At 44.3% G+C, this 13,762-nt stretch overlaps 1 protein-coding gene across 2 annotated transcripts in view; it reads right to left on the bottom strand.

Moving 5' to 3' along the window:
- The window catches only part of tns1a (tensin 1a), a 120,091-nt gene that overhangs the window by 44,155 nt on the left and 62,174 nt on the right, over positions 1-13,762 (bottom strand). For both annotated transcript variants that reach the window (XM_063211537.1, XM_063211538.1), the window contains 3 exons: positions 2,658-2,944; positions 1,342-1,621; positions 661-971 (listed from right to left, as the gene is read on the bottom strand). In XM_063211537.1, the coding sequence (XP_063067607.1) occupies positions 661-971; positions 1,342-1,621; positions 2,658-2,944 (878 nt within the window). The remainder of the gene's footprint in view (positions 1-660; positions 972-1,341; positions 1,622-2,657; positions 2,945-13,762) is intronic.

Genomic DNA, 13,762 nt, shown 5'->3' on the forward strand with positions numbered 1-13,762 from the left:
TACACTATAACCATGTTGTTTTAATAATAACACTACTGTTAGTGGTTTTTGTCCGTTATTATAAGCGCTTTTGCTGGGGGGTTTTGCCGTCGGCGGGGCCACCCCTAAAGGGTCTGGGCAATCAAAGGGGGTGTTGCCAGGGGCACAACTCACTGTAGGACCGCCATTGGTCTATAGTGAACAGTAAGCTGCTGCCAAGAATTATTTGAATCATGTCACCAACCTACTTCCTGTAATCTCCTTCTTGTCACAACTCTGAAGTCCATGAGTGCGTCTTAATATGCGACCTTGCCTCCTCCACTTGCGCTTGTCTCCTCGTTCCGCCTCCTGGCCCCTCCTCCGTCTCCTTGGAGAAAACGATAGAGTTTCCCAGCTGTCACCCTAGCCACAACAACTTTTGAGGGACTGTTTTTCATTCACCATCCCAATTGCAAAAGAGAAAAAGACTCTACAATTGAGCTTTTGCAAGATATTGAAATATAATGCTGTAGTCAGTGATGTCATTATGACGAGAAGCAAGTGGAGGAGGCAAGTGGAGGAGGCAAGGTCGCATATTAAGACGCACTCCATGACTCTGGACTGGCATGTCTTTTAGGTAGATGTCCATACTAATTAGACCAAACAGACTTATAATTTAATTTATATATATAAAAAACTAACCTGGTGGACCGGCATGTCTCTCAGGTCAATGTCCACGGCGGTGACGTCCGCGGTGTGTGTATGTGTCTGTCTCTGGTGAGGGGGTGTGTCGGGTGTCTGGTAGCTGCTGCTGCTGAGGCCCTGGCTGTCAGCCGCCGGCGTCTCGTGACCCTCCAAAGACGAGATTGTACCGAGTGTGTCGGCTTCCGGAACTTCCCCCTCTTCGTCGTCAAGGATATCGGTCTCTCGCTCTGTGTGCTCTGATTCGCTGAGGTCTGTGCCGCTTGCTACCGAGGACAAAGAGGTGGGGGCAGTGATGGTTCGAACCACACCTAAGAGGAAACAGAAAAAAATGCCAATTAGCAATCAGAACTACGTAGCAAAAATCAGGACTCGTATCAGGATTGGAATTATAATCAGGATTAGAATTTTAATTAGGATCGGATCAGAATGGGAAATGGAATTAGAATTAAAATCAAAAAGACATATCGACCAGATCTATTACTGAACATTAAAACGGCCGATATTCATAGATAAGCATGGGAAAACACAAACACATTTGTAATGGGTAAACGATACAGGCAGGCAAAAACACAGACACATACAAACATAAGAACTCATAGATACCAAATATTAGTCATAGACAAAAGACATAGATATACTGTAGAGTAAACAAAGGAAAACACACGGATACACACTGACCTCTGCCGTTGACATGGACCTGTGCTGGTACCAGGTGTAGTATCCCTCCTCCCGATGTTGTAATTCCTCCTCCGGGACCAGTGGGGGCGTAGCACTGGCGTGTGGCGAACTGCTGCTGGTGCAGCTGGTGATGGCCGCCCTGCAGTCCGCTCAGCAGCTGCTCGAGCTCCTGCTTCTCTCTGGGGCTCAGGGACGCTGCCGCGCGGTGGCTAACACACGTGCTCACACACCCTCCTCCATGCCCAACGCCGCCCGGGCCTCCACCGACGCCCACACACACCTGAAGAGAGGCAAAGAAAGGCAGGTTATTTGCATAGTATACTTCCAGATCCGGTCCGGGAGGCGGTTCAACTGGGCAATTGCCCAGGGTGACGGCATTGCAAATTAGCGTTATTAACATGCTATTTTTATGTTAATACAACAGTACAGTATTACGCTAATAACATTCCGTTTGTATGCATAAGCATATGATACGATATGAGTCCTCCCACCACCAGGGGTCACTGTTTTAACAGGTGTGGTGCATGCCGTGTTGCCAGATTGGGCGGTTACCCGCCCAATTGGGTTACTTGGGATGGCCGTCTGCGGGTAAAAACTGGAAAAAAAATGGCCATTTGTGTTTTTTTTTATGTAGTTTTGCACCCATAGAAGTCGATGCAATTTGTTGAAATTGGGTGGAATTTAGCACATTTTGGCGGTTTTTGAGGGCCTTTTGGGCAGGATTTGATCAGACACATCTGGCAACACGGGGTGCATGACCCCTGATGATGGACAAATCACCAAAATTGTAATGGGTATGTCTTAATCTATTACTTAAGGCTCTCGGTGCTGTCATAGCAGTGTTGTTATGATGTAGCTGTGTTAAAGCATGACATCGGCGGCACAAGCATTTGCCAAAGATCCAACTGAGGATTTGTTTCATGCCAATACATAGAGTAAACTATTTGTACTGAAAAAGTGAGCTACTGTACTGCCGTGATTTTCTTACAGTGACAACTTAAACCACATTGATAGCATAGAACACATTTTATCTGACCTAGCAACCGTAAATCAGGGGGGCGGGACTTAGCCAAAGGTGAATTCCGTGACTACGCTGGGAGCAGCGAAACGACTTAAGGCAAGGAAAATTAGTTTAACTGATGATTTCGGCATTTTTTGTGCTAACGCCATCGAACTGCAGACCTTCATACCACTGGAAAGATGGAGTGCTGCAGGAGTTGTGCATGTAACAGTTGTACAGGACGAGACACAGACAGTCGTCTCTTGCAGTATTGGATAGATATTTATGCTTTGCATTTTATGCTTGTCTGAAATACCTGAGGTTCATCTGTGCCAGTAGTCTTCACCGACGCGCTGGAGTTTCCCGAGTCGCTGCTGACCGAGAGAGCGTGCTCGGCGACCGGCAGTGCGTGATTGGCCGCGGGCAACGGGAGCGCGTGATTGGCTACTGAGACCACGTGATGCAGCGGGAGCGCTTGATTGGCTACGGCCACCACCTGGTGCAGCGGGCCGTGGTGGTAGCGATCAGAGATCAGGCCCTCGGCCGACTTCTTGCGGATCTTAGCGTAGGGACTGCCGTCCACCGGGCCTTGGGTGTGGACGTCTGTAAAAAAGACAGGACAGAGACATAGTCATATATTGGCCTAATTACATATTTACTTCATTATATATCTAATGTTTTACTTAATAATATACTTCATACATACAGGTATATATGCCCTTGGTGTGAACGTATACAAGCAGAGAGCAGAGACATATGACCAAACAGATAGAACACAGTCTGTCTTATAACTGCCAACTTACGGTATATCTATTTACTTATATATCTTCTACAAACTGTATATACCCTGGGAGTGAACATGCACAAAGAGTAAAGTTGTATGTGCCAATATTAATTATGTATTAATTATGTATTAATTGTGTATTACCACCTATTATTACTCAGAAAAAAATAAAACTACTTTTCTGACCCTGGGTGTGGACGTACAAATACACTGAGTTTGACACTGTATTATTTCTAAGTGATTCAGTAAACCATTATAGTATAGTAGTTTTCAGTGCATTTCTGGACATAAACAAAAAAAGGAACCCCCCCTAAAATACTCCTTCTGCTTCTTCAGTTGTGACACTTATACACGTACAGTATTTGTCCTATTTATCATGCAGCTATTCAGAAACCAGGGCCATCCTCAGAGGTATGTAAAGTAGAAGTAGAAATGAATTCATGATGCAACTGCACTAGTAAGAACACTAGTACATGCTATTGCACAATTGTCACACCAGTTATGCCAATGTACCTAATGAGTACTTAATGAGGGAATTTACTTTCACTACTACTTATACACAAAAGTAAACTCTTAAGTTAGTCCTTCTGCTTCATAGTAGAGTGTGTATGCTGTAGGACTGAATGGGGACAGCTAATGGACAGGAGTAGTCATGTGTGCCCTTTAAAACAAACAAAAAAGATTCAGAAAAAATGCAGAGGTCACCAGTGTCCAATGGGCTTGTCATTCTGAGCATAAAGATAACAGCTTGTTCCTAAACCAGAAGCCCTTACTGTACATCTGAGTGATGCAAGCTAAATAATTAAAGTGTGTTATGTTTTCGTGCTTACATTCTGTGCCGTTGAACAGCACTCATGAATGTGTTCGCAACTTAACACGCAGTAGGGACTGCCAAAAAGTCAGTGCAGCTTCTCAACCAAACACACAACAAAACAACAACAACAACAACAACAACAACAACAACACTACCAGCAGTTCATCTGCTGTTCCAGATTGGACACACGTCATGTGCAAATGCAAAATAACACAATCTTATAGCCACTCACTCAGGCGCTCTTGATCCTTGTTCCTGCCTGCCCTGTGTGTTCTACCCCGGCTGGCTAGCACGCTAGCCCACCCCTGAACTGCACACTGAACTACAGTCCTGCGTTAGCAAGCAGTCACTGGTGTACAGAGTTAGCAACCCAGCCCCAGCCCCAGCCCCAGCCCTACTCTAGTGTCCCGAGTGCCTTCTCAGCCATTGGTGGTAGGCTATTATAAGCACAGCTCAGAGCTCGCTGTCAGACACAGCCACCCTCCTCAATCCCCCATACTCGACACCCCCCCCCAACTCGACACCCCCATTCCTGCCCTGCTACCGCTTACACACTGCTGTGGACCCCCCTGCTCGTTTGGAGACCGTCCACACACACACACACACACACACACACACACACACACACACACACACACACACACACACACACACACACACACACACACACACACTCTGTCTCACACACACACACACACACACACACACACACACACACACACACACACACACACACACACACACACACACACACACACACACACACACACACACACACACACACACACACACACACACACACTATACCAATAATACACACTATACCAATAATACACTGGAGCCCCCCAACCCCCTGCGTCATAGCAGTGACCCGATGACGCGTCAGCCAGCGTAGGCCAGCCAGCACACGTTTGATGGACAGCCAGTGGTGATGTGTCATTTGAGAATGGCCTCTAAAATACGGCCAGTGTGTGTGTGTGTGTGTGTGTGTGTGTGTGTGTGTGTGTGTGTGTGTGTGTGTGTGTGTGTGTGTGTGTGTGTGTGTGTGAGTGTGTGTGTGTGTGTGTGTGTGTAGTAGTAGTAGTGTATGTGTGTGTGTGTGTGTGACAAGCAGTAAAAGTCATACACGGACCAGTAGGCCTAGTTACTGCTTTACAAGACTCTACTATTGCACGACAGTTATTGAAGTGCATTGGTGTGTGTGTGTGTGTGTGTGTGTGTGTGTGTGTGTGTGTGTGTGTGTGTGTGTGTGTGTGTGTGTGTGTGTGTGTGTGTGTGTGTGTGTGTGTGTGTGTGTGTGTGTGTGTGTGTGTGTGTGTGTGTGTGTGTGTGTGTGAGAGAGAGAGAGAGAGAAAGTATGTATGTGTATGTACATGTATCTTGCATGCATGTGCAGGTACGCGTGCAAAGCACTGAGAGGTCAGTAAATCTGTACTAGTGACTTTTTCCCTTTGTGAGTTCGCAGCAGTGGGGGGCTGAAGAGGAGCCATATTTTTAGTTTTACTTTTCTCTCCTTTCGCCCTTCAGATGACAGTACGTACTGTGGAGCTCTCCATTGTATGGCTGTGCAAGAGTTACAGATACAGAAACATTGTATCTTCTCTTTTAACATATAAATAACTTATTTTTTTAACAAACAAGCATTTCATCATTTAAGGTTGGCCCTTAAGAAGTCAAGTCAAGTTAAGTCAAGTGTACTTTATTGTCAAAAATCTATGTAAAAGGGTTAGCACAGAATATGTCACACATATATACTCATGGAGACCAGGAGATTAGGAGTACTGATTTATATTTTATAATAAATAAATAACTAATATAAGATGGTACCGGTAGATCAAAAAAATAGTGTGTGCAAGATTTCTGCTGGACAGCGCCGATGTGTATATGTAGTGTGCAATGTATGTGCTACATACGCACTAAATGTAAGACAGGCGGGTACGGCTCTATGGTCATATTAATATTTATATTTACATTTATATTCATTTTTCTCCTCTTTTGCCTCCTTCATTTGCAGAGCATTGTGGAGCTGTGACACAGGGGTGTGGGCCTTCTGGAACTACAAATGATGTCAGACAGTGCTGTTCAGAAGCTACGGTACATACAGTATGTAAGACAGGGGAACACTGCTCCCTATGGCAGCTGAACAGCGGGGGGCTAAAGAGGAGAGCCATATTTACATTTTACTCTCCTCCTTCCTCGCCCTTCAGATGACAGGGTGGTGTAATGGTTAGAGACTAGGACAGCAGATCACAGGGTTGCAGGTTCAATCTCCACCCTGGTCTGATGAAGGGCGTGCTGGCCATTACATTAAAGGGACAGTTTGGTCAATTTCAACATGCAGTTGTAATGCTCACACTACTCTGGACTTGTCAGTGCCTGAGATTTTTTTTTCTTCTTCTTCAGCTGTTTCCGAGATCATGGTCATTGTAATGGGGCAGCTCTTTGTTTACATTTCAAAAAAACATTTTTATTTATTCCCAAAAACATCCAAAAGGTTATAAAACATCAGCAGACAACTAGCAAACAGCAGTACATTTTGGGAAAATATTTGGAGTTGGCCTATGTTTCATTTTTTAAAAATGTAAACAAACGCTGCCCCCATTAGAATTGCTCATATCTCGGAAAGGGCTGAGCCGAAAAATGTGGCATCACCAGGTACTGACAAGTCAAGGGTAGCGTGAGCAATACAACTGCATGTTGAAATTGACCAAACTGTCCCTTTAACTTAAGAGAAATTGGAGCTTGGTGTGCGGACTTTTATTTTCTATTTTTTTTCATTTTTCAATGCCCACCCTTACCAATCCCATCCATCCTCCATGGTGCCCTTCAGCAAGGCACCTATCCCCACAATGCTCCAGGGACTGTAACCAATGCCCTGTTATATCTGTAAGTCACTTTGGATAAAAGCGCTAGCTAAGTGTAATGTAATGTAATGTAATGTAATGTCATGACAGCACTGCCCTGGTGATAGCTATGGCAGTGCTGTATGGCAACTACGTACATACAACCTGTGTACAGATGACCTGTGTACATATGACATGCGGTGGTATGTAAGTGATAGGAATGCAGAATGTAGGAAGACAGAGGTGTGCTTCTCTATTAGCATAGCTATCGCGACTGGAACTCTCTATGAGAATTAGGTCTGGCTAACTGGTGTTGTCAATGCATTTCTCTGAAGGAATTGCAAAGGGTATGTCTAGCGTCCTTTAGCATTATGTCTCCTATCTTGTGTAGAATTAGAAAAAAAACGTTATGCAGTGTCACAGGTAGTATGAGCAAGCCCAGCTTACTGATAGCAGACTGAAGACTGTATGGCTGTTTTCAGATGAGCCAAAAGGGAAATGGGTGCCAGTTTCCATGGTGCCACTTCGGTGCCACGTGTACCATCGCCCGTTCCCACACATACTTTGGAATTGACTGACATTAACAATCAGAGTGCTAGAGAACCAAACTGCTGGAGGACCACGTAAGCCATAGTATTAGCAAATAATGATGACAAAACGTTCGTCTCAGTAGATTCATCCGGGTCACAGGTGACGACATGAAGATTATGAATCTGGCTTGTTCACTGATAATAAGCACTTCCCAGCATTACTGGCGTGGGAAACAGCAGATGCAATTACTGTAAGAGAATGCTGCACTGGCAGACTTTGAATCACAGGGAACGTTTCATTGGTCATTCTCAAAATGCACCACCATTCATTTTGGAAGGATTGAGCCGCACGCACGCACGCACGCACGCACGCACGCACGCGCACACACACACACACACACACACACACACACACACACACACACACACACACACACACACACACACTGCCTGTCTGCCTCATAAAGTACCAGGATTAGCACCATATCAGTCAGGATGGTTGAAAGGGAGCAGCTAGATTACACTACCGTCAGTGCTACGCTGTGCTGGCTTAAGTTAAATACACGGTACACTACTGGAAGAGAGCATTGCTGTGCCATTACACCATGCTCCATGTCCCTGGCACCTCCAGACCTACGTGGACAAGGCACAGTGGTGGTGGTGGTGGTGGTGGTGGTGTGTGTGTGTGTGTGTGTGTGTGTGTGTGTGTGTGCACGTGCGTGTGTGTGTATGAGTGGGCACACGTGAGCGCGAGTGTGTGTGCGTACGCGTGTGTGCGGACGCCTTCTCTTTAAAGCCAGGGATGCTGTGGTCAACATAACAGTAATGCTAAGTAAGGGTGGTTTGTTTTGAAGGCTGTTGTCCCTGGCTACCAGAGGCTTCCATTCCATCAGCTAATTTCTTTGGATGATTCAGATGATCCAGAGCATTTCTAACTTGACTACATATTGAATGGCACAACATTTACTAAATGACAGGAAAGTCCTACCCCTTACTGTACATCCCACAAGCGCTTCGGTGAATTCACTGTTTCCGTCAAGCATTTTTTTAATTATCTTTTTTTTATTTAAAGCATTTTTTAATTTCAATTTTGATGGGCTTTTTGTGCCCTTGTTGATGACAGGACAGTGGAAATTGACTGGAAATCACTGGGACAGAAAGATGGGGGTAGGGTTGGGACATGACACAGGCCGGACTCCAACCTGGGTCTCCAAGGGCATGCGAGCCCAAATGTGGGGCTGTGCCACAGCACCCCTTTTTCCATCGAGCATTTATTGTCCATTGAGGAGGGCAAACTGTTAGCCTCGCGACGCCATCCTCTGTACTCCACCCAAGGATTTTGGCTCCGCACATCGTCTGGCAAAAGCCTCGAGCTCGGTTCTCTCAGTGTTTCGCCAATCAGCAAACAGTTGAGAATGGTGACGTAGAACTCACCCGCAAGCTCCGTTACTGATTGGTTAAGGTAACTATATTCACACTTTCGTTTTGTTATTTGTATGCTTTTGCGACGCTATAACATAACAGGCATGCTAATAAAGCACAATATGGGTTTTAATTTGAGTTTGGAACTTCAATTAATTTAAATGATAGAGTAAGATCAGAACATCTCCCATCGTCCACGGAGACGGATTCCTCATGGCTTTTGCCAGACTGATTGACGGAGTCAACAGTCGGCTATTCGCCCAGGCTAGCAAACTGTTGCTTAAAGTACAAATTCTCAACTTGAAAAAGAATGGTCGTCGCACACTCAGAACTTCATGCAGTTACATTTAATAAGACCAACGTTTCGGCTTACGCCTTCATCAGGGTCATCAAATTCTAAAATATGAACTCTCAGCCACCTCCTTGTGTAGCCCTCTCCTACCCCAAACCTCCCTCTGTTGATGCATCCTGTTAAACTTTCATCCCACCCCCAGTGATCTGTCCCCGCCCACCCTCGCCGGCGAGCCTCTGCACGTGGTCACATACAGTACCGTGTGACCACATGATAATAAATCTGCAGACATCATCTAGGCCACTGCACCGCAGACAAGCTGTGGGGTCTAGAGCGCAAATACACACGTCACCCACAAACACGCACGCATGCATTGACACGCACACTCACAGACACACGCACGCACGCGCGAACACACCCACACAAACACACATACACACACAAACACACACACACTCCACGCACCTATCGCACAAACACACACAGAGCATGACACACACTCATACACACAAGCAAGCAAGCACACACATACACGGGCCTCACACGCGCAGGACACATGGTAGAGCACTTGAGCTAAAGAGCTATTTTAGCTTTTGGCCCCTTGTCCCTCTTCAGTATACTTCTAGCCGGGGTGATAATGATGACGCTGTCCACAACTTGGCCCCTGACAGACGCACACGCACACACACACACACACAGATGAGCGTGCGCGCACACACACACAGATGCACGCAGACATGCATGCACACATTTATGCAAGGAGACACATGTACGAATGCAGACACACACACACACGTATGCAAGTATGTAACCGCACGCGCGCACACACACACACACACACACACACACACACACACACACACACACACACACACACACACACACACACACACACACACACACACACACACACACACACACACACACACACACACGCACACACACACTTGTATGCACTCGTATGCACTCTCACACACCCACACCCACACGCACACACACACACACACACACACACACACACACACACACACACACACACACACACACACACACACACACACACACACACCCCCCAATATGTGTTCATGTTTTTACAGTAGCATGAGCTACTGCTTGGCCATTTTCAGACTATGATGCAAAGAGACACTTTCCTGTCTGTCTGTAAGAGGTCTGCCTGGCAACTGGACATGTGTGGAGAAATGCTAACATTCCAGAACCATTGCGTTCTAGAATCACTCCTTCTTACAATCAGACCATAGAAAGGCAGTAGAAACCAAGATAATTTTTGGTTTAACACAAATATACTGCATGTTGCAAACTACTTTATAATGTGATTAATACATTACATTATATGGTAACACTTTATTTTAGGGATACATCTATAAGCACTAATACATACAATGTTAATGCCTGCATAAGTAACTTGTAAGGCATGTACTAAGCAAACGCTAAGGCCTACTAGGTCCTTACTAAGGTTAAAATGGTTATAAATCCCTTATTGTGCATGAACAAGACATTTGCGAATACATTCCTAACAAATGTTTGATTTTGCTTTGTACATGCCTACAAGTTACTTATACAGAAACATTGTATGTATTAGTGCTAATAGATGTATCCCTAAAATAAAGTTTTACCGGTAACACTTTACTTTACGGATCGCTAATACGGTGTTAATTTCATAGTAATTTCTCAGTAATTTCAGTCTAATTTTATGGTAATAACTGCTTGTTATTAGTAATAACAGCAAAATAACAATGATGCATGTTTTCAATGACTGAGGCTAGGTGCTAGCTAGAGTTTGCCTTTATAAATCAGCAACGATGTCAGCCTGAGGAAGATTTACTGCATTTCAGAAGCAAATTTAGTGATGGTGAATTGATAACATAAAAAAATAAACGTGGTGAAACCGGTCTTGCAGTTGACTTCTCTGTTTGTTTGTTTGTGTTCACAGGACTTCCTCTGGATGGTGGCAGATTGACAACCTCACATCAGTGAACATGAATCTCATAACTGATTTGAAAAATAAACAACGTTTTGCACACAATGTGTTTGTCTGTGTACTTGAATCACTTCATAGTAGGCTAGTCTATATTGTATTAAAAATGATAATAACTAAGTAATTGAGTGGAAATAAGAAATAAGACATTTTAAGACCATGAAAATATGTAATTTCCATAAAATTGAGTGGAATAGGTGATAATGCATTTTACGGCCCTGATTCTATCTTATTTCCATATAACTACTCAATTGTTTACAAGGTAATTAAGCAGAAATAATACAAGGATGCTTGGGTGGTCGTTTCTATGCAATAACATAGGAAGAGGAAATATTGCACATTACGGCCCTGATGTAGCCTAATTAGTATGAAACTACTTCGGCTGATACCGTTTAGTTACTGGCATACCTACCACCTAACTACTATGATGACACAGTAGCTGTTTCCATTAGCCTACTATTAACTAGAAACTACAGCATAATTGCACTGGAAACTGTATGGTTATTTTCGCTGTTATTAATGAGAAATTATAGTGTAATTGCACTGGAAACCATATGGTTATTTTGCTGTTATTACTAATAACACGCAGTTATTACCATAAAATTAGACTGAAATTACTGAGAAATTACTATGAAATTAACACCTTATTAGCGATCTGTAAAGTAAAGTGTTACCGTTTTACCCATTACATTGCATTCCGCTTGCACATCAGGGCTTGACATTGATTTTTTCCTGTCTCAACGGTCAACATAGCTAGTGGTTTTACACAGTCCCTGGCTATTCAGCCATCACAAAGTTATATTTTTCTACGATGGTAGACTATGTTTACGCTCAGAAGAAATTTTAGGAAGAAGAAAAGCACAGCATTCACATAGTTGACATAGAAGTAAATCAGACAAATTCAAACCAAGTCTATGATGCACAAACAACATGTGTCAAACAACATGTCAAACAACGTGACGTGTCATGATGACCAAGTGTAAACTACCTGCTAAACTGCCTAGTGGCACTGGAATTATTACTATCCACTGCCCCACTTTACCAGCATTTGGCTGGTTGGTAGTTGCCAATGTCAAGCCCTGATGCACATGACTCAATATACACCAATATATTGGTTGGTGGGTCGGTTTCTGGAATGCTTGCACATTTTAAATACATATTTGCTCTTGTCTCGCACACATAACGTGTTTCCTTTTGCTGTGGACTGTGTAGGTCCTGACAGGACCCATCTGTTATGATCATATAGTGAGTAATGCTTATAGCTTTCTGCTGCAGGCTCTCATGTTCTATGCTCTATTTAAGTGTTTCCTGCTTTGTACCTTAAAGTCTGGATGCAAACTGACATACAGACCCACTCATGCACGCACACACACACGCACGCACGCACGCACGCACGCACGCACACACACACACACACACACACTCATGCACGTACATAGGCACGCATGCACACAGACACACAGAGTGACATGAACAGGGGTGATGTGACCTGTGTGTGTGTGTGATGTCAGCTACCTAAAAGCTGAACCTTACGGAATTCAGGCTCATGTTGCCTCTGTGTTGCTAGGCAACAGACAAACACGTTAAAACAGAAAAGTTCTAACATAGTTGACGAGCGGGGTTGAATATATGACACAGAGCGAGAGATGTCTGTATCTAAGTGTCATGCAGGCAGGACGAATTCGAGTCTTGCCCATTTTTTATTCATATACAGTAACCCTATGTAATACAGTGAAGAAACGTGTTGGATGGAAAGGGAAGGGTCCAAAAGGAACATGAAAGAAATCAAATGTCAACGTCAGACAGGCCATGGTAGTCAAAAAGCTTACCACTTCAACTGACCTCTCAGTTACTTTCACTAATTGGTCCAAGTGTGGCCCCTCATCTGATCATCCTTCTTCGTTAGCGATTGGCCATTCAGTCTCGGCTCACCTTTTAAATTCTACCCTTAAATTCTACCGTACGTGTCAAGAGTGACAACAGCACTGGAAGTAATTGACTTTGTAAAGAGGAGCTGGTGACAAAAGAGACAAAAGCGATCAGGGCGAATACAGCTGATTTGGACGTCACGAGTAACAGTTAGTTGTTGAACGTCCGCAAGTATTTTTATGATGACCTGTGATGCGGTTCGGCAACAGCCCCAACAACCAATTGGAATGTCGGAATGCTTGTATTCTGTATTTTGCATATTCTGTCGCTGGTGTCGTTCTTGCTAGGAAAACAGTTCAGTGAAGCTTTGTAGCTTCTGTCTCTTTTGGTGTGTTTACGCGGTAGGTAATACGCTGCTGTCGAGACCAAAAGAACAGGGGCCTCATTTATCAAGCGTTCTTAGGCACAGATCTGTGCGTAAAGCGTGCGTGCGATCATTCCTGAGCAAAGTGTGGGATTTATGAACATGTACTTGAACGTAGAAATGTGCCTAAATCTACGCACACCTCAGACCATGCGTGTGAGTGGAAGAAACACGAAATTGCAAATAATATTGACCGTGCAAGCTACAGTTTGCTTTGAATGACAATGGAGTATGACAGTGTGCTATTTTACAGTGTTTTCGTTCATGTGTGTCTCCTTCTTTTACTTATTTTGAAACACGGTACTCCTCCTGTCGAGAGCACCTCCACTTCTACCACAGAAATGGTTCTATCTCCGCACTTCCCGCCAGCGCTTCAACTGGCGCGTGTGTCCGCGTGTGTTCATGTGTGTCCGAACAGGGTGGCGCCTTCGAATTAACATGGCATTT

Source organism: Engraulis encrasicolus, chromosome 12, assembly GCF_034702125.1.
Source record: "Engraulis encrasicolus isolate BLACKSEA-1 chromosome 12, IST_EnEncr_1.0, whole genome shotgun sequence".
NCBI lineage: Eukaryota > Metazoa > Chordata > Actinopteri > Clupeiformes > Engraulidae > Engraulis > Engraulis encrasicolus.